General features: G+C 40.7%; 1 protein-coding gene across 1 annotated transcript in view; it reads left to right on the forward strand.

Annotated features, from left to right (window-relative positions):
- Positions 1–11,400, forward strand: part of FRMPD2 (FERM and PDZ domain containing 2) — a 64,773-nt gene extending 53,373 nt beyond the window's left edge. The window contains exons 40-47 of the mRNA XM_088528744.1: positions 1,610–1,695; positions 3,155–3,264; positions 3,821–3,969; positions 5,610–5,700; positions 6,843–7,177; positions 9,908–10,123; positions 10,359–10,421; positions 11,311–11,400. Of these exons, the coding sequence (XP_088384870.1) occupies positions 1,610–1,695; positions 3,155–3,264; positions 3,821–3,969; positions 5,610–5,700; positions 6,843–7,177; positions 9,908–10,123; positions 10,359–10,421; positions 11,311–11,382 (1,122 nt within the window). The 3' untranslated portion in view covers positions 11,383–11,400. The remainder of the gene's footprint in view (positions 1–1,609; positions 1,696–3,154; positions 3,265–3,820; positions 3,970–5,609; positions 5,701–6,842; positions 7,178–9,907; positions 10,124–10,358; positions 10,422–11,310) is intronic.
- Positions 11,401–22,355: the final 10,955 nt, after the last annotated feature.

Raw genomic sequence — 22,355 nt, forward strand, 5'->3', positions numbered from 1 at the left:
TGTTTTTAAATCTTGGCAAGTCCTCCAAAACATTCCACATTCAAGTTTCACAGCATCTGTCTTTTCTGAGTAATACAGCTGTAAAACTTCTTCTCAGAAAATGTGATAAATATAAGCCTCTCTAATCTCCAGAGCTAAAAGGTGCCCCAAACCCTGCCTCAAGCAATTTTAATGAAACTAAAGGGAAAATGGAGGAAATCCTTGTACTGAATAAGCTAGGAAAACCTTTAAGAGGAATCTAATGAGAAAGTTTTTAGTGCGTAATTAGAATGAGTATTGGAAATAAACTGCTAGAGACTGGTAAAATACAGTATCAAAACTAGGTTATGTCTATGATCTAATAAAAAATGACGAAGAAATAAGATTAATGAGAAGTGGGAGTTTCTGCTAAGGTTACAGGTTCCTGATTAGACCTCAGTGCTAGCAAGGTATTAATTACCTGTCTATCTGGACCAGAAAAGGATATGCCTAACTTTAGGCTCATGCTTAAATTTTTGCTGAATTGATTCCTTAGAAGTCTCTGTTCTTCATTACTTTCAGCTTGCCTTTAGCACCATCTTCTATGAATAAGAACTATTTCCACTCCACTCCAAACATGGAGTCTTTGAAAATAAGCTACCAAATAAAAATAAAAAGGAACAGATACATAAAAGCAACAAAAACCCATATATCATTCTCCAGTCAGTGTGGTCCGTATATGCTGAAACTGGATAAATGAATTTGTGGTTAAATATGCACACACAGATTTCTCTATTCTAATGGAGAAATATTAAGATGAAAGGTAGAAAATAAGGTACAAGTGACAGCTACTATAAAGATTCTTTGGAGCATTCAGTAGTTTATACTGTGTAACATGCTAGAGTGGATTTCTGAGTGCATCTGAATTATGAAGCGGGGAAAGAAGCCAATCAAGAATCCCAGTCTAAACTAAAATTTAAATAATTGTCTGTCAAGTGTTACAGTTCAGGAGAGGCCACTTCCATACACTGAACACAGATGTTCTGCATCATAATCTAAATGCAGAATCCAGTTGTCATTGTCTAGGACTGAAAAACAGCCACCAGTGCTACTGCCTCTACTCCACCTGGAGGGCAACTGAGCGTCTGCCTCCTCTGTGGAGGTTTTCTTCTGCAGAGCAGCTGCAGACTGCTTGTAACAGCTGGCATCCTTGTGCCTGGGATAAAAAAGGAAACTATTGCCAGCAGTTATGGCTCTGGTGCTTTCTGCTGCAGGTAAAGAGCAGACTGTGGATCATGACTCCTGTGTCTGCACTTTCTTTATGAGATCAGCAAGAACATAATTAACACCAACCTTTTCCAAGTTCACCCAGGCATGCCAACGTTTACAGAGGCTTCGGAAGACCACGTTGTTATGGAGCTCACAGAAACAGCTGCTGGGGCTTTACACACGTCCTGCAATGCTGAATCAATTATGTACTTTCTCCTGAAAGTGGAAATTATACTTTCTATCTTCTCTTTCTTTCCTTTGTTTTTGGGGTGAAGGACACATTTTTGGTAGATAGTAAGAATACTGATTAAAGTAACTATATTATTTATGTTTCTTTTTTACTATTTTTTCCCCACACATTTTTATTATTTTATATCTACAGGATTCCAAAAGTAGACACAGTTCCCTTCTGCAAAGTCAGCTGGCTGGACCAGAATATCCAGATATTGCCACCAAGAATTCAGATAGGTAAGTCCTTCGGACACGGGAAAAATTCATGAAATATGATTGGATAGGATACCAGTATAGATAGGTTATTCTTTTATTTCCAGACATCTCCCTGTATGATGTGCAAACGCACTCAGATGTCTCAAATTATTTAAACACAGTTCTATCAAAATGCAGTTCTGTCTGCAAAAAGAGCTGCCAAACAGCTTTAATGCAACAACTAAGAGATGTGATAAAAACTCTTAAGCATATCTGTATACAAATTCCCTTGTTTTCTTAATGGTCTTACTAGCCTCATTCTCTGGGTCACTACCAGCATTTTGCTCCCACTAATGCCACTTGTAGGGTTAACTTCTAGTCTGGAACTTACCAGGCTAGACTATAAACTTACCTGGAAATCTTCCCTAACTTAGTTGCATAGAGAGTTTGAAAGAAGCCGTGGGAGCATTTGGAAGTGAGAACATCCACATGAACGTGGGCTTAGTGCCACTAGCTATTTTCTCATCACTAATACAAAATTATCTTCATCTATACCAGATAATCAGGTATGATTATTATTAAATTATCTTGTTCTATTTGAGATAAACAAATGTATCTATTGCTAATACTAAGTTTTCTTATCGTATGTAGGGATAAGTATATTTCCTGGTAGTTTTTGCAGTTAGGCTTGCTTTATGACCCCCATCCTGCAAACTGAATATTTTTAATTTCAGTATTTTTCTCACAGTTCTACTTTCTACTTGAAAAAGCTCTAGCTAGCCTAGACTTGTACAACCTTCAGCAGTTACTGGCATTTGCCAAGCTTCTGCTTGCACCCTTCTCTTACTCTCCCTCTTAAGAATATATTTTTTCTATCTCTTGCATTATGTATTATAATTAACGCGACATAGCACAGGATTATATAAGACTGTAATACACTCAAGCCTCCAAAAAGACTTAAGCGCAGATGTTAGCTGTGAAGGGTATTGGACTTGGCTAGTACAGGCATATCTGACCCATTCTGCACACATTATAGTTGTATTCTGGACTGCAGACCTACCTTCTACTGAAAACATATTTGAAGACTCTATAATATTCTAAATATTTCAGGCAACATTAGTTGGGCCTATTTAGCTATGATCATCTCATTTTTTTTATATATATAATCCTGTTTTTCAATTATTTTTAATCAGACAAATTTTACTTTAAATGCAGTTTTTGGCACCTTTTTGTGTAAACCATCTTCTCAGCTCTTTGAAAAAATGTTCTGTACAAACAATACATAATTTTATTATGTTTGCAAATACTACCCCAGAGAAAAAGATAAAATTAATCCTTGAGCTTATGTTCTTCCAAGTTCACAACAATTCTTGAAAACAATTGTTCAAGAAAATAGAAAGCAATTGAAAAAACAAGATTAAAACCAAAACCCTTGGACAGGCCAGATTAGCACTAATTATGCCACTTTCAGCATAATCATTCATCTAACCTTGTTTTGCAGATGTGCAGGATGTAAAAGCTGTGCAAGAAAAGAAGGTCAGCAGTCAGAATCGGACAGTGGGACCAATGAAGAGAATGATACATCCTGGAGGATTTCCTTTCTACACAGAAGTATATTTGCAAAAACTTATTTCCCTAATGTAACAGGCCAGTCCCTCAGTACACATACAGTGAGATGAACACTAACCCCTTGTCTACAAGTAAAGAATCTGGTCTTTATGTCTTACTGTGGCCATGTGGAAGAACTTACAGTGGCTATTCCTCGCAGTGCGGTGTGACAATACTAATTTTTAGGAAACTGTTGGAATCATGAAGGTGATTGACTACAAAGATGTGGTGAGAGTCTCCTAAATAGACTAATGTTAAAGCTTAAAAATCTGTAAGAACATTTCATTTAGAGGAGACCATTCTGAACCTAGGTAAGGACAGAAGTTCCAACAATTTGATCCATTTTCAAATCCCAAGAAACTTGGTGCTGTCTGGGTACATGGTACTGAGTTATTCTGCTTTCTACTGTGAGCCTAACGAAGCCCCAGATATCTTCTCCGTTTCACTGCCACAGTATAAGTAAAAAAATTGTACTGAAGTACTACAGTTTTTCTTAAAGCCAAAGCTATATTCTATGAATAAAATTAAAAAATCTTCTGTTCTTTTTGTTAATGCACAGGCAGAACGTTTGTTTCTGAAGATGGACCAGCTCAGTTAATTAACTTTAAACCCTCACTGGCGGGAGTAGGTTCAAGGACTGGCATCAAAGGTCTTATTCAAGGTCTTCAGCTGCAAATTGAGAACCAAGAGGTCTTTAAAGAGTTTATGGTAAAATGTGATTTCTTTTTAAGAACTGAGTATTTAGCGAAGCTAGGAAAGTGATTTTTGTTAGCCTTCCATTTTTATGGGAGATCTGTTTGTCTATCTACACTGATTCTACCTTTCCAGAGAATTATTCCAGCCAGAATGAGGCTTCTGCTCTGTGCTTTTTAGTGGATGTTACATTTGGATCTCTCTCTTTACACACAGGTCAGGCTTGCGCTGTTTCTTGTCCAAAGTTCCTCCTATAGATTAACCGTTCTTGCATAGATTATCTTTCCTCAGTTCTCCCTCAGTTCTGTTGAATTTAAGCCTAAGAAGTGTTGCAGGGTTCAGTAGAGCAAGAAAGCCACGCTGTTAGGAGTTCACTAGGTGAAGCACTTAATCGAGGGAAACACACACAATGCTGCAGCAATCCATGGCACATACAGCCACAAGATGCTATTAAGCTCCGGAAACTTGTGTAACTAAACCAGAAAATAGACAGAACAGTAATTCTATGGATAATGAAAATAGAGTTGCATCTGATGGCATATAGATTATGAAAAAGTGTACCATTATAAAAACATATAAACTCTTTTGTTTGGAATGTAAATGAAGTATTCATGATGGAGGTTATCAGCAAACTTCCCAAAGAACAGATTATCTCATATCTCTTCAACACAATGCTGACATTTTGTCTAATGGAAGCATCAGTGAAATAGATTGTTCCCATTTTTCCACAGTAATCATAATTCTATCAGTTTCTTCCTACCTTTCACATTGAGTACAAAATCCCATAGGTTTCAATGTACAAGATTTGTTAACTTCCATTTGTCCCATTCCATTACTGATGTAGCATAAGATGCTACACGTTGAGTCATGTGTCTGCTTAGAAGATGCAAGGATCTAATAGGAAAAGCACTGAAGTGCCAAAGCCAATGGATGTTTTATCCAAATAAAAGCTGTAGTAACTGATGAGGATGTGAAAAACTGTCACATGTTTCATGCCGTGTACACTGCATAGCAGCATAGTGTGCTGGCTGAGCACGATGCAAGATGGTCCAATGCGTATCGACAGGTAAGAGAGAGAAAGAAAAGTGCAAGTAACTCAAATGAAATGAGGTATCATGAAATGTAAATGAAATTAACTTAAATTTTCTGTCCCTCTGGCTTCACTGCAATCTACCGCCCTAGATCTGTTATGAAATATTTTTGACCATGTAATCTGCACTTAACATGGTTGGTGTTGTTCCTGACATCCATCACTTCATTGTCAACTGCAAAGTATCTGCTGACATCCACTGGTGATTCAGCCAGCATGTTGATGATCAGGAATGCTGATCTTTGGTGAAGATGCTATTCTAAACATCTATCTTACAGCAATACACTAGACATTTTTAATGCCCAGTACTGAAAATGTGGGTTGGAAACCTCATTCAAGTTCCCTGGTAATTTTGCGCAGGTTGAAGAAAATACAATGTAATTTGAATTCCTGGCCTAAAAGTTCAGAGCATTTTGTAGTGATTTCCTACTGCAAGAATTCTGCTTATCAGTTCTGGGTCACAAAAAGCAGTAAAACTGGCTTTCTAACTCAGTAGGTTCTCTGTAAAGGATAAGCAACATGGATTAAGTATTTCTCTTTCTCTATGGATTAACTGTTTCTCTAGGCTTTAGAAAATGTAAAACCAATAGATGACTGCAGAACTGGCAAAGCACCAGAAAACCGTGATAAAAACAGATACCGAGATATTCTTCCATGTAAGTATGCACACTGAGACATACACACAAATTCAACGAATGAAGACATGGGAAACCAAAAAAAAATGCTTATGACTGAGTTGTAGGAGGCAAATCTAATGCATCCTGAATCACAAACAGCTCCACTAATAATGAAATGCATGAGATTTTTCCAAAAGAGGTGGGGTTGGACTTGAGAATGTAAGGATATCTTTGCTGCAAGATATGTAGCTTTCTGAAGCCTCATCCTCCATGAGGCAGAGCTTGGTCTGGAGGGAGGCCAGCTGTCTTGGTGTTTCTCTTCCTCTTTCTAAGAGACATGGATCTACTATATTTCTGCGGGGAAATGTAACTTGAGCTGTAATAGCAGCTCTTTAAATATATTTAAATCTACAGTTCTACCTATTGCCTGCGACACAATGGAATTGTGGAAAGAATATATTGAGGGAAATATATATATATTCTGGAAAGTGTGAAAATCAGAATTATGTAGCTCTCGAGAAGCTACAAGATTTTTTCAGAAGTATTTGAACGTCTAATATCCAACCTGATCTTTCATCTACTTGACTCTAATCTGATTCTAAGCCTAAACAAAGTTTCGCTACTGAAAAGTGATTTTAGAAGAAAGACTTGAATCAAGAGCTGAATGATTGCTGTTAACAAGGATCTCTAAAACCCAATTTCCAATGTCCTGTCCAACTGTTCCCTGAGAGGTATTACGACAGCAAGAAAACACTTTTGGATTCTTGAAGTCTTTCTAAACTGAGGCAGCAGGACTAAACATGTGAAAGTTGTGACACAGTACAGATTCTTTGGATTTCCTGTTGTATAAAAACAATACCAGTGACAGTGGTCCTATGCTGTAAGTTAATACTAGCATGGAACACACTATTCTGAACAAGTGCCAAACAATTCCTTGGTAGTTAGAAGGCTTGTCCGTGTGATGAAAGTACCTTAAGAGAAATAGAGCTGCAATGAACCACATGATGTACTTGGAATAGGAATTCCTGTTATCAGTGATTGATACTAGTGTACAGCCAAATGTAAACTAGAGATAATACTTTCCTGCTAGAGGCTCAGGTTCCACAACTCTTAAATCCTAGATATGGTGGAAATCTGTTTCAGATCTACAGCTGAAAGAGCAACTTTCTGTTTCTGTGCAGACGATAAGACACGCGTTCCTCTCGGAGAAAACAACGGATACATCAACGCAAGCTACATTAGAATGAAAGTTGGAGAAGAGGAACATTTCTATATTATAACCCAGGGACCCCTGCCTTCTACCATAGCTGATTTCTGGCAGATGGTTTGGGAGAATGAATCTGATGTGATTGCCATGATGACAAAAGAAGTGGAGCTAGGAAAAGTCAAATGTCATCGATACTGGCCTGAACCTCCAGATGAATCTATAGACGTGGCTAACTTCCATCTCAGGCTAGGTAGTTACCAGATATTGGAGTACTTCATAATAAGAATAATAGAAGTAATCAACAAGCAGGTAAGTTTAGTTAATATTTTTGTAGGTAAATTGTTTATATGAATAAATACTGAGAATATTACACACGTTTGGACAAGAAAGTTCAAAATTAGTTGTTCAATAGTTACAGAACCAGTGTGCTCAGAATTTTGCAGAATTGTTTATCATTCTTATCAAATCACATCTTTAGTCAGGGCTGCCAGAGTGCACTCCTATTCTGTAATGATGGGTGGAAGGAAGGAAGAGGTAAAGGTAGCTTTCATTCCAGAATGTAGAAAGAATGACACTTCTTTCATTCATGAAAAGACATGGATGCACATGAAGCTACAAATTTGCTGAAAGCAAATGAAACGCCTAACAAAAACAGAAACCAGTTGCAAGAACATGGCAACTGGAATCATAGAATCATCATAGAATGCTTAGGGTTGGAAGGGACCTCTAGAGATCATCTAGTCCAACCCCCCTGCATACGCAGGGACACCTAAAGCACGTGGCACAGGACTGCATCCAAGCGGGTTTTGAAGATCTCCAGAGAAGGAGACTCCACAACCTCTCTGGGCAGCCTGTGCCAGTGCTCTGTCACCCTCACTGTTAAGAAATTTTTCCTTAAGTTCCTATGGAATTTTTGATGTTTCAGTTTCCGGCCATTTCCTCTAGTCCTATCAGTGGCCACCACTGAAAAGATACCATGACCGTCCTCTGCACTCCCTCCCTTGAGGTATTTATATACACTGATCAGATCCCCTCTCAGCCTTCTCTTCTCCAGGCTGAACAGGCCCAGCTCCCTCAGCCTCTCCTCATAGGGCAGATGTTCCAGGCCCCTGATCATCCTTGTGGCCCTGCGCTGGACTCTCTCCAGCAGTTCCACATCCCTCTTGTACTGTGGAGCCCAGAACTGGACACAGTACTCCAGATGCGGCCTCACCAGGGCTGAGTAGAGGGGCAGGATCACCTCCCTCGACCTGTTGGAGACGCTCTTCTTAATGCAGCCCAGGATCCCATTGGCCTTTTTGGCCACGAGGGCACACTGCTGCCTCATGGTCAACTTGTCGTCCACCATGACACCCAGGTCTTTCTCCGCAGAGCTGCTCTCCACAAGCTCGGTCCCCAGCCTGTACTGGTGTCTGGGGTTATTCCTCCCCAGGTGCAGGACCTTGCACTTGGCCTTGTTGAACTGCATGAGGTTTTTCACCGCCCAGTTGTCCAGTCTGTCCAGGTCCCTCTGGATGGCAGCACAGCCCTCTGGGGTATCGGCTACTCCTCCCAGTTTGGTATCATCAGCAAACTTGCTGAGGGAGCACTCTGTGCCTTCATCCAGGTCATTGATGAATAAATTGAACAGGACTGGACCAAGGACTGACCCCTGGGGGACCCCACTAGCCACAGGCCTCCAACTAGACTCTGCACCGCTGATCACCACTCTCTGGGCCCTGCCATCCAGCCAGTTCCTAATCCATCTCACTGTCCACTCATCTATCCCACACTTCCGGAGCTTGCCCAGGAGGATGTTGTGAGGGACGGTGTCAAAAGCCTTGGTGAAGTCGAGATAGACGACATCCACCGCTCTCCCCTCGTCTATCCAGCCGGTCATTTCATCATAGAAGGCTATCAGGTTAGTCAGGCAAGATTTTCCCTTGGTGAATCCATGCTGACTACTCTTGAGCACCTTCTTGTCCTCCATGTGCCTGGAGACAACAGCCAGTATGAGCCGTTCCATCACTTTTCCGGGGACGGAGGTGAGGCTGACTGGCCTGTAGTTGCCTGGGTCCTCCTTCTTGCCTTTTTTGAAGACTGGCGTGACATTGGCCTTCTTCCAGTCTTCCGGCACCTCCCCCGTTCTCCAGGAAATGTAAAACTTGAGAGCAATTTTGGAAGGAGAGATTAATTCAAGTAATTCTTATGACATTCTAACTTGCCCTAGACTAACTTTATTCTTTTTCCATCAAGAAAACAATTTTTCTATACAAAGAAAACATGATAGATCTTATGTGAGTGCAAAGCTCAATTTCAGTAAACAGTACTAGAGTGTTCTACTGTTAAAATATCTTTTTTCTTTTAATTCTAACCAACAAATAAGATAACTAGAGCCTTTTCTGGCAACGTACCTCATGCGCAGTTACATCAAGCAAATCTCTCAGGCCTCTGGATTGTGATAGTACATTTCTGTAAAGCTAAAAAATGCTTAAAACACATCTGCTTATTCCATCCTGATCCCAACCCAACAGGGCTACTGTTAGACTTGGTTAGCTATTGAAGCCTTCTCTCTGCGCGTCCATCTTTTCTAGTATTTGCCTTGCAGCTCACAACCTTTCTATAAGTAAGCTCACAAAATAAGAAAGTTTCCTTGATCCTGACATGCATTTGCCTCTATTTCTTTGAATGCCTAGGTTTACAAAGGTCATTTTGTTTCCTTAAATAACCCTGAATGGAATTTTTATCAGGAAGGCTTGAGTCCTAAAAGCTCCTGGAATCTTTTGTGCTTTCTTTAGTTACCTAATAATGATTTTGCAGAAGAGTTAGTGAATAGACTCAGGTCTTTATAATATGAGTCTACCAGAATACAACAACACTACTCCTTTTTTTCATTTAGTATTTTTGATGAAAACACTGGAAGCAAAAGCTTCTTTCTCTGTTGTCTGTATTCATTTTTTTTCAGTTGACTTTATATAACTATGTTATACTAATATAGTTTCTATTAACTATGCATATACTAATATTTCAGTTAATACACATCCGATCTTTTTCCTCCAGACAGAAGAGAAGCGCTGTATAAGTCATTTGCAATTTACCACTTGGCCAGACCGTGGTACTCCCACACTAGCTGAGCAGCTTGTAAAATTTATTTGTTACATGAGAAAAGCTCACAAGACAGGACCTGTTGTTGCTCACTGCAGTGCTGGGATTGGAAGAAGTGGAGTTTTGCTGTGTGTTGAAGTTTTGTTGAGCTACATAGAAAAAGATTTATATGTAAGTATCAAACAAGTCATTGGTAAGTACTGCAATATTTTATATACTAAAAACACATATATATATTAACAATACGTGTGGGTAGGACTTGCTTTTGTGTTTTGAACAACAGAGATATTAATTAACAATACATTATTTGTAAAAGAACTGAGTAATACCTTTGCCATCAGGATATGTTTAAATCCTCCCTTTTAAGTTGGACTTTAATAATATAAAATCTGTTCTCTCTTCATAGTTCAACATCAAGCAGATAGTGAGAGATTTGAGACATCAGCGTTTTGGCATAATTCAAACTAGGGTAAGTTCTCAATATTTAAGACAGAGTATGATTTTTAAAAGCCCTATTCATGGTACATATCTACATGCTTTGGTAAATCAGGGGCTTAAAGCATAATTTCAGCCCTCTCACTTGAGGAAAATGACAGCTTTTTATGTAAGTGCTAGACACAGTCAAATATAAAAATTCTGATCCTTACTAAATAACTGAAATAGAAAACAGAAAGCAACCTCTGGTGTAGCTTATAAGCACTTGAAATTTAGTACAAAACAGCAATATTGTACAGATACAGGGCCAACTATTTTCTTTTAGGCAAAAAGAAAGGCAGATAACAGGGCTTAGGAACAAAACAGGTCAGATCTCAAATGAACTGCCCTGCAAAATTGCAACGTTCAGTGGAGTTCTGAGCCCTATGCTGAGTTGCCGTCTCAGTAAACCCATCTATTTAACCAAACCTGCCCCTACCTAGAATTCTCATATAGGAAAGACAAGGTGATTTTAGCTGAACTTTGAGCAAACGGAAGGTGTGAAGAAAAGGAGGATAAGGCTGGGCTAAGTGATGCAGAGGCCATTATGGGTTCCCTTTTCTTTATGTAGACAAGTATTTAAGCAAATGTTTGGGTGTATCTTTCTTCAGGATAATGACTGAACATGTGCCTAAATTTAAGCCTGCAGATAACCTGCTTTGACCTCAGTGACACTTGAACAGATACTTAATTTCAAAAGAAAGCATTCCTGAACTTTTATGAGTGAATAAAATGAACAAGGATGTCTCAGGACAGTAACTGTCTCAGTTATTGTACCCACATTGCAAAGTTACTGATGTTATAAGCAACATTTCAGCCAGTTGATTGTTCTTTGTCTATATGTTGAATGTTACTGGTTATTTCACATTGGTGCCTCTCTACAGGATCAGTATTTATTCTGTTATGAAGTTGCGTTGAAAGTCCTTCAGAACATTCAAGCCATGGATCCCCACTGACTGCAACAAGACTCTTCCCTGTTATTCTGGGATCATTCAACTATTCCTATAGTATTCCTATGTTAAGCCAGGATGGACAAGTATTGTACTACACACTCTGTAAGATTATTCTGATTTTTAAACCATTTTAAAATTTTGCTTAACATGCTCTAGGTAAGTCATATAAATCTTGGCTCGCAGTTTGGAGAAACAGCCAAAACTACAACACTCCTGTTAAGCCACCAGGGACAACTTCAGTGTTCTCTGTAATAACATGCTAGTTGTTAGGAACATAGTTTTGGACTGAGATGAAGAGAAAGCAGCCTCTAGATTTAGTTTTGCTGTCCAAAAAGCAGCAGAAAAGATCTAAAACCTGAAAGATCTAAAAGATCTATTGGTGTTGGTTGAGGATGGGTTGACCCTTACATACAGTTGTAAGCTGTAAGTTGCAAGCTGTTGGGTCCTATACTGCAAATCAGTATTTCCTATTGCAGTTACGCTTTTGTGTAGAAGGACTCAATTTGTTTAGCTCTAGTTGTCTGAATGATGTCAAATCATTTCCAGGCATCACTCCAGCACAGGAATTTATACCATCACCACTGGAAATGTGAAATCACAAGACTGACAGAACGACAGGAGACACCAAAACCATAGCTAGTGCTCTTCAGAGCAGCAAGAGAACTCTAGAAATTTGAAGGAATTTTCATTTTCTTCCAACAACAGAAACAGCTGTAGACAGTGTTGGTTTCATTGAGCATCCATGTGAAAAGGAATGCAATACTAAACCAGATGAAATAACCACGTACGTGTGTGTATTGTGGCACACATTTACGTTTCTTCTTTCCCTTATCATTTCCATTGATTAAGTATCTCGTAATTCTAATGTAGGATCTGGTCCCGTTTATGGAAATCCCAACTGATTTCAGTAGGGGGAAGAATCAGATCTTTAAGTCAGAGTAAATAACTATCTGTATATATATTTTTTCCTTGTAAAAAGTGGATCAGTTTGTATATTTGAGCAGATACTACTGTTCCCCAACTGTGTGCTCTTGTGAGGTTTAAACCTAAATTAAACTCTAGAAGGCTCTCTGGTGTTTCTGACAGGGAGGCTCACTGACGGGTTTCATTTGTCTGAGTTAGTCAGATTGTAACTATTTCTATAGTACTTCCAATTTCTTTATCTAGAAGGTGATATATATGGAAATGGAATTATTAGATATGCATGGAAAGGGTAACTTTTAAACATAGGAAATGATAACAGCATTTATTTAACTAAACTGTACATATTTTTAAAACTTCCCTGATTTCAAAAAAGGTGAAAATGTTAACAGGCCTTTGACTATAAAACAACAGTATTGAAAAAGACAATAAAATAGCTGTTTCTTTTCATTAGAAATGATAGATTTATGACTCAGAAAGAATGAAGCATTAAATGCAAATTAAAAGTATGATTTTTAGAAAAAGCCTCTGTAATACAATTATAAATAAGGCCAAGGGTCATTCTTGGTTTTCTGTCCTCAGATAGTTTGCTGGAATCAGAGAGGAAAAAAAAAAAAGAAAAGGATTAATATGAGCCAGATGCTTAATTTCAATCACACTGATAGAAATCCAGAGTAATTCTAAAGCAGTGGAGTAGCACTGGACTTATGTCTGTATAAATATAAACAGAACCCAATGTTTTGTCTTAAATTAATTGAATTGGAGTCTTCTGGAAATCATTATTCTCTATATATTCTGAATTTACTATATTAATGTTACATATAAAGGACTATTTGCACAATTTTTTCAAGCTTCATCAGCCAATTTTTTGTTCATAACTTTGTTACCTCCATTTGGTATTTGACCTTTGATTTTATTTATTGTACATGTACTACTATGCAAAGTAAGACTGCACACTAATGCACAATTCACTTTTTGTACCACAACAACTTTAAAAAAGCTTCTGAGTGAAAATATTCCTGGACTTTATGCAAAGATGCTTTTTTTTTCCTGTAGTTTAGAACAAGAATTTGGATTTGGAAGATAGTTTTTGTGGCACTGTTTGTTCCTCCGGATTTGTGCATCATCTTTGCAGCTGTTTAACAGACGTGTTTCTTGTTTTACAGGGATATTAAAAAAGATTTCTGAAAAAACACTTTGGATTGGGTTTCATTTCATTACTTTGTATGAAATGGCTGTTGTAAGACTTAACCAAACAGCAAGAGCTTTGGGGAAAACTGCTCTTTTATTAATGGAGCCTTCCCCTTTGGCGGGGAAGTCCTTTATAGACTGGGCAGTGCAGGTAAACTCAGAACAGACAGAAGACTGTTCTCATTTCAGCATAGAAAATTTCACTTGCAAGGGAATCTGTTTTTTCCAACTGAACTATTCATACCAAGAGATTTAAATCTGTTATTTACTTACAGGAACATCTGTAATGTGGTCAGCCATTTGGGGGATGGGGCGATCTACAGCCAGTTCTTCCATATGCAGTTATGTCCTTCAGAGCCCTGAGCAGCTGTCCTACTCATTTATGTTTTACCAGCTGACATATCCCAGACTGCTTAACACTGGACTCTGCTGAGCTGTTTTGTTCTTTTAAGTTTATATTTGAACCCAAATTAGCATCTCTCACCCGTCTCTCAGGGCCTCATATCAGTGTTCTAAGATCATGCACTCACTGAGTACAACAGGAAAAGTTTAGAAAAATTTGGCTTTTTTTTTCCCTCAGAAAGATGTTTTGATGACTCCTCTCTAGTTAACATTATTTCTACAGGAAAAGATAAACAGAACAGCTCTGAAACAAAGCCACTGTAGATAAGCACGTGTAAGAAAAGTCTATTTCTGAAGAAGGATGAATGTTCGAATTCTTGCATGAATGAGGCCTCTGACGGCAGCAATGCTTAGGTACTGCTCATGGTTTTACAGTTCTATGTGCATGTTTTCAACTGAAGGTACTATAAACCTATGGTCCAGCTGTACCTCCCTGAGATATATGCTTCCAGGAGTAAGGAGAAAAATAATGAGTTTTGATATATGTTAGAATCAAAGCACCAATTTGCAGCCAGCCTTGGAAAAGAACCTCTTACAAATAGCCACAGCATTATTTCTGAGCCAACTGCTTTTAAAAATGATAATTAGAAGTGCATATCAGACAAATAATGACTTTGGGGACCAGCTGCAATTATGGGGAAGAAGAATAGCAGACCATACTCAAACCTGTCTCTAATTCGAAATTCCGTATTTCTTCCAAACAAGAAACAACAGACTTGCTTTATTTCTCATAATTCTCTAAAAGGTTTTCCAATGTGCAGCTGTGATTCACAACACACCGGTCACTCTCCACATGCCTTTGGGTGAAATATCATGCTATTTATATATTTCTGTTTTGTGCGTTTCTTGTCATCTAGGTAACAGCACCGTTGCTTATAAAAATGTAATTTTGTAACTATACTTATCATTGGCTGCATTCATCTTCAGGATTAGAAACTAGGCACAATCATCACAACTAGCCAACCAGCTTTGGCTTTGATTCATGAGCTCTGATTGATGAAGATAATTACAGCTGACAACGCTATATGAGGAACTGCAATAACTGAAGGCAGGAAATCCACTTCAGGCACCCTTGCAACAGAAACCTCCAGTAATGAGGTGCAATCGACAGACTGACTGGTCCAGTGACATCCTAAATCACAGCAGCCGCATCCACCAGTCCGCAAATGCTGATACTTTAGCAACAAAGTCTGGCGTGATGGCGCAGACGCAGTAAATGTAAAAGCCACCAGTATGACAAGGTAACAGCTAGCACATACCACCACCTATGGGCAAGCTGCTGGTGTTGCAATATTAATTGCAATTAGTCGCTTGTGCCCTTAGGAGCAAACTACTCGGTTAACTGACACTGAAGTTCACTCAACAGCTTTGTGGGGAGCTGCTGGGCTGGAGGCAGAGCTCTCAGCTCTGCGTGGCCAGGCAAGAGCCACGCGTTGCGACAAGCCATGCAGGCAGCCCGCAGCTCGTCCCAGGGATCTCAGGATAATGGAGCATTGTGGCTACTTCAGGAAAGAGCAGGTTCCACATGCCTAGGATTTTGACAGGCTCTGGCCAGATCTTGAGCAGAGCCCAACTCGTGCCTAAGCCTCTTCTTGATCCAAGAGTACGGCCGCTTTTGGGATGATGCATTTTCTCCACTTTCTGAAATCCTATTGGAGTTTTATAAGCACTTCTTTTATTAAACACTGTGAACAGGTGAACCAGCTTAACTGCGGATATTTAAACTTTATTGGACATATTTAGTGCAAGATAACACCATAAACTCTTTTCCCTTGTTAGGCCGTTGCTTTCTTTTGTCAGGTATGATACAAAGTCATCTGCAGAATGAAGACTGGAGAGACTGTTGGGTGTCTGTTACTAGTGAAGGACAACAGTATTTCTGACACCTGTTAGATCAGCACGGTTCTGGGATCAACAGGAAGCCTACTGATTGCAAAGATGACTGATTATTATCATAATAGTATAAAAAATGGATGCCAGCCAAGATCTCTGTGCTGAAGAGAGAGACAGCCTGTGCAGCCTAAATGGACAAAAGGTGAGAGTTAACTATTAGTTTGATCTTTTAAATGTCCAGTAGCTTGTGTGATGGGTAGACAGAGGAACTATAAAGCCATGTATAACAGTAAAGTACTATTTGCCCATAATTTTGCACTGACGTAACTTTGTAGGTTTAGAAATAAGTTTGTGAAACCATAGAAGTTTTTTGGAGTGCCATACAGATGTAATTTTCCTTGTTGTGGTCAATGACTCAGTGCATACCAGGAAGAAGGGTAACTCATTCTCTACTCATGTTTCTTCAGACCTGAAAGCATTGAGCAGATACCACAGAATCACAGAACCAAAAAGCAGTTGAGGCTGGAAGGCACCTCTGAAGATTGTCCAGCCCAACCCCCTTGCTCAAGCAGGGTCACCCAGAGCAGGTTATTCAGGGCCACTTCCAGTCAAGTTCTGAGTGTCTCCAAGAATGGAGACCCTGCAAGCTCTCTGTACAACCTGTTTCCAGTACTTGACCATCTTTGCAGTAAAAAGTTGTCCTTATCTCTACGTGGAATTTCCTGTATTTCAGTTTGCATGGATTGTCTCTTGTCCTTTTACTCTATACCATGAGAAGTATCTGGCTTCATCTTCTTTATTCCCTCCTGTCAAGGAATTTATACACATCAAGATGTCCCCTGAGCCTTCTCTTCTCAAGGCTGAACAACCACATCTCTCTCAGTCTCTCCTTGTTTGACAGATACTCCAATCTCTTACTTACCTTCATGGCTCTAACATGTCAAGAACGACTGAAAGTAAGGAAGAGATTCCATCCAAAAACTTCCTCTTGAAATTAGGAGATACACTGTTTTCTTGTACCTACTAGCCTTGGAGAGCTGCTGCTATAATATCACTTAAGCACTAATCAAGCCCCGAGAAACCAAGACAATGTTTAAAAGAGGGTGCAGTCAGAAGTACCTCTCTGAAGTCAGCTGGCAATATCTGCCAGTGACCAGCTCTACTTCCTAGCTCACCTTGACTCTTCAGTGTCTTTCCTTGTGCAACCAAGACTCTGTACTGATCTCTCTCCTGCAGGAAGTAGGTGGTTGCTGAGAATTCACTGCCCTGTCTGCCCAGCACAAGATACACACACATGCGTGAGGGACAGCGAGATTTTAGAGATCCTGCTCTGAATTTCAGAGCTATTTAACTTTCTCATTAAACCATTCACAAACAAAGAAACAGCTAAGATGCCCGAGAGCAGTACACCCCCAACCAGGCGGCAGACACAATGGGGACTATACAGTAGCTGCCCAGCGCCCCAGCTCATTACACAACCCCGCAATTAACCAATGTTGCCTACATGCTCTCCCCTCCCTTCATTTGTTCTCTTGAGAGATGACAGCCCCTTCTCCTCCTTCCAGTTCCGCTCCCTTGGAAAGAAGCCCTAGCAACTGTATGCTTTCCTTTCCCACCAAACTGCTGTAAAAAACCCTTATTTTCCTGACCACTTCCTTCATGGTTGAAATAGATTTACCCCAGGCAATGCACCAGCTGTAGCACCTCTTGGTCCATTCAGTCCACCTACCAATAAGGACATGCTGTGAGCTTGCTTAATGCCAGCTTCCTTGGATAAGTGACAAGGACACTATGGGAAATAATGAAGATTAGGAAAATGTCGCTATAGCAACACTAGGAGTCACGAAGCAAATCCTCTCCATGAATGCAGGGAAACTGCTGTTATTGTGTACGTGAAAGGGCTGATAAAGCAGGAGCAGGGGCTACAGCATGAGGAGAGAGTGTGCCTGGCCTGCAGTCTGCCCACAAATAGCACCTCACACAGAAACACACCTATGACAGTCAGAAACTTAACTCCCTCTTTGCTCACACACCTCTGTGAACACTGGGTGAGACTTCAGCATTCCAAAACTGCTAATTATTTGCAAGGAAACCCCCAACTTCACTCAGCTGGCTCCACATTTTACTGCAGATTTAACACCATGTAAAGAAACTACCTACTGATAACACTGCCACAGAGATCTGAAGGCTGCCATTACACAAGAGGCAAGAATAGAACCTTGCTTTCCCACTTAACTGCCCGGCCTCCATCTACTTTCTCCCCTGAAACCAGGCAAAATTTGTAGATATGTATTCAACCGGGAAACAGGTGGTGCTTTCTGATTTTCTTGGGATTCTAGATGAAATAACTCTGACTGTTGGGGAATTTCGATTTCCAGGAGACAAAAGAGAAATAAAGTGTTTCATTATTTAATTTGGAATAGCACTACACAAATTCCTCCCCTCAATTCCTGCCCTCTTCTCTTCACCACACTTGGAATTAATTGCATGACAAGTTACTTAATTAAATCATGCTTCACATTCCCTACCTACTGTTTTTCCAACTTCCAGGAGATAGGTGGGTCACAGGTAATGCTTGCAAAATGTCAAGGAAGTGCTCAGGGAAAAGATATTGCAAAGCACAAAATATTCTTTGTGTCTACCCTTTGGTTACCATAAATTCACCAGCATTGCTATACAGCAATGGAATACAAGTAGCAATCCGTCTCTGTATAAAATTCCTGCTTCATTAAGGGAAACAAATACTTCATATGACTATGAGCTATTTTCATCCAATTTACCTGGTATCTGGAAAGGAGGAGGATTTTACTAAAATATCATTTGAGCAGCAAATAGGGCCAAAGTGGCTATTTCACAGCTAGAAATCCTATTAGTACCACCTAATTTGAATCATTTAGCACAGACTGAGTGTCACTGCTTTCACTTGACAGCAATTTTAGATCAAAAGATCTAAAACTGTTCCCATAATCCGCATGCAGACAAGGCCAGGAATGCCAGCAGCAGTGGGATGACCACACCTCTCAGCTCCATACAAACACTCATCTCCTTCACTGCAACGCTGCCCAAGGCAACAGCATCTCCTTCCACAGCGCCCCATGCCAGCTCCTGCTGAGATTTTCAACCTCATGGAGACTTCTCCACCTACTCCCCCTCTCACCAACATTCACTTAGGTCCTAAACTAAGAATGTGGGTGGCTGCTGGGCTATGTTCTTCTGCCAGACTTGTCAGAAGCTCAAAAGGCCAGGTTCTGCAATCCAACAGCTCCTCCTGGGCCATGTAATAGTGGTTTGAGCTCTATCAAAGGATCTAGTGAAACTCAATTATCTCCTCCACTACTGAGAGGCACACAGAATAAGCAGGGAACACCACTAACAAGTAAATATGTTAACGATATCCATTAGATGAAACTTTCCCTCCTTCCCCTCGGCAACAGCTCTCCCCTCTTAGTTGTCTGGTGAATAAGGCAACATGTTCTCACACCATCCACCTCCCCACTTCTCACAGCGTACCTTTGCTCACAGTTTGCTGTTAAATCCTTGAGGGATCCAAGGGGCAGCAAAGCTACCTTCAGCTTGACAAGGACTTTATACCAAACTGTGAGTAAAGGTATACTGTAGCCCAACCGAAACGATTACACCCTTGGGCAGGAAAAAGAGTATTTTCACCAAAGCTGATGCCCTCTTTAGCTTTAAGCTCATCCCTTATTTTCCACCACACAAAGCATAGCTACATTCGCACCAAAATGATCTGACTGATGTGTTTGTGAGGGCTGTCCTGGCTCTTCTTCTCCTGATCCACCCAAGGCTGCCTCCCTTCCACATCTTTAAGCCACAGGGTTCACACACGCTCAGTTATTTTTGAGGTTTCCCTCCAAAACTTCAGCACTTCCCTTCCTGTCAGGCTGTTTCTTGAACAGTGACTAGGATGTGACCTTGCTTTTAAATCTGTTATCTCCTCCATAGTTAGAGGCACCAGATCTGTGTACAGCTAGTGCCCTGGCCTCTAGAGAAACAAAACCTGCTTCTGTGTGTGCTTTGGGATGGAGAATCTCAGCTCTGCCCCAAAAGACACCATCAGGTTCTGCACAGATAGGGCATGTAGTGTGGTGGTGAACATGGCTTTCCCTCTCAGCATAGATTTACCAGCTTTGCTTATTCCTGTGTAATAAGACACTAAATCCTAAACATTCAGTATAGTTTGCTATGTTAAAGGTAGCTTTAGACTGATGCCCTGTGCTCACTATGCCCCTGCAGATGCCCATTAACCAGCCCCTGGGAAGGGACACATCTGTGTGTAGCTGTGTGTTGGTGTGTACATGACGCCAGGGCTAGCAGGCTACCAGAAGAAGGGGTGCTGACAGTGGCCTGTCAGAGGGGAAAGCCACCTTGGGAGGATATGCGTGATGGGCCCACTGGAGTGAATTAGGTCACCTAATGCTGTCATAAACAATGACAGCTCATTCTATAGCAAGCAGTGTCCTGTAGGGAGGCTTTTGGAGAACCAGCACTGCTAATAAGGTTACCAGCAGAGATATTATATGCTGTGACATCACTGAGGAGAGGAACTGGGGTGTGAGGGGATGCAGACCTCTGAGGAACTCAAGACAAGAAACTTGAAGGGAAAACTTTCCCCTGTCTCCTGTTAGCTCAAAGGAGATCTGCTTTGGGCTTGATGGACTTCGCCCTGAAAATCTACTTTGTTCTCCACCCTAACTCTTCTTAACTGAAGAATGAAATGGTAAATAGGTTGCAGCAATGTCTGTGTGAGCTTACCATGACTTTAAGGCTCAAGTTTGGGATCCTGGAAGGGGGCTGAATTTCAGGAGATGCTGTGTATCTACATTGTGGACTCTCAGTCGCTGGATCTACTGTAGCCTTCTCAATCAGTTATGAAAACTTTGATCATTGTTTTACTGATTTCCTCCTACTTCTATTCTTTTTCATTCCATAAAAAATCCTAGAAAAGGACAAAGAAGAAAAGGAGATCGGTAACTTCTCAGACTCTTCCACTTCTCATATCAATCTCTCAAAACCTTCTGCAAAGACAATCTTTTGTCTTCCACTTTTTGTGAAGAATACACTGCTCCAGTATCTAGTAGTCACAGGGAGAAAATTTGGTCTTTATTGGATATGACACGGCCCCTCTTGTGAAGCTGCAAGAATGTTATGCCTAGCTTGATCCAAAAAGTGTACTTGCAGAACTGGGAGAGCAAGGCAATCATGTTTAACTTTCCAGGATTAAAAAGACACTGGGAAAAAATGGGGGTGGTGGCGAAAATCTCTCTATTTGCATCTGCATGCAGATCCAATGGGATAATTCATTTTAATGTCTGGAAACACATCTCCCTTTTCCTTACCAGTATTAGCCTGAATATATCCTTAACTGTTCTTTCCTTCAGTGAAGTTTTATGCTCGCTGTCAAGCCCATTCCTAATGCAAGCCCAGAAAATGCTCCACACAGATCTGGCTTACAAGAAGGCTGCTGAATTTCCCCACAGCGATACTTTCCCAGTCGGGTATATATATGCAGAGTTCAAGACTCAGTGGAGCTTGGCATAAACTGCAGGTGTGTTACACTGCCCGGAAAACTGTAAGTTTTCATTTCCTTTAAGTGATATTTTCCTAAGATTTTCACAGCTTCAGTCCTGAGAGACTTCCGGCCCTGAAGAAAAGCACACAGTGCAGAAGGAAGGTGGCAGAGAAAGGCAGCAAAAGGCTTGTAATTTTCCCTGTTGCCACCAGCTGTCACCAAATCCTCATGGATCGCTGGTGTCCGGTCAGCAGGAGCCTCTTGCCTGAGCTTCAATGTTTCTCTTTTAAAGAGAAGACGGTAAAAAGCCGAGCCCGAGGAGCTGAGGACAGAGATTTTTTGTGAGTGGATCAACTGTCACTTGACTGGTACTGAAGCAGAGCTGCCAGGCTCTCCCGGCAGTTGGCAGCTTACTCTGACTGCAGTCTGTCTCCCTCCACTTGCCACCGTGGACCACCTCCACTAAGCCTTTCCGTTCACTTCTACCTGAAACACCCAGCAGAGCCAGTGAGATGCACAGTGGTAGAAGGCACAAGAAGGAAGTTTGTCACTACTCCACAGCTAGAGCTTCTGAAATGGTCTTCCTGAAACTGCCTGAGAAGTCAAGGGCTGAATTGGGCACTGAAGCCAGCTCTCCATGGCCATGTCGCAGTACTCTTGCCAGGAAGCACCCTGCTTTCCAAGGCAGCTTCACTGAGTGCTGAGCATTGTGGGCTCCTGCACAGCACAAATGCCTGAGGTCTCACTACTCAAATATGTGTGTTCCCCAAGAATGAGCTGGCTTGCCAAGAGGCTCTCCTCAATACATCCTGGTTGGCAGAATAACACTCCTAAAGCTTTGCCATCAGAGGAAATGTTTAGTCTCAAAGAGATTAGATGCGCAGACTAAATAGGATGAATAGAAGTTGACAAATATCCAAGATGTATGTTTGAGAATGAAGAGGCCAAAGTGGAAATGAATGGATTTTAATGAGAGAAGGAAAGGAAATTCCCTGTGAATTGCAGACACCCATTGTCCTGAAGGGACATTGTTCCCGTGGCCCCAGCAGGGAGAGAAAGGGCTCACATTCCCCGAGCTATTGTTGAGCCTGGTTGACAA

Source organism: Tinamus guttatus, unplaced genomic scaffold, assembly GCF_059628265.1.
Source record: "Tinamus guttatus ecotype Peru unplaced genomic scaffold, ASM5962826v1 Tinamus_guttatus_pri_ptg000314l, whole genome shotgun sequence".
NCBI lineage: Eukaryota > Metazoa > Chordata > Aves > Tinamiformes > Tinamidae > Tinamus > Tinamus guttatus.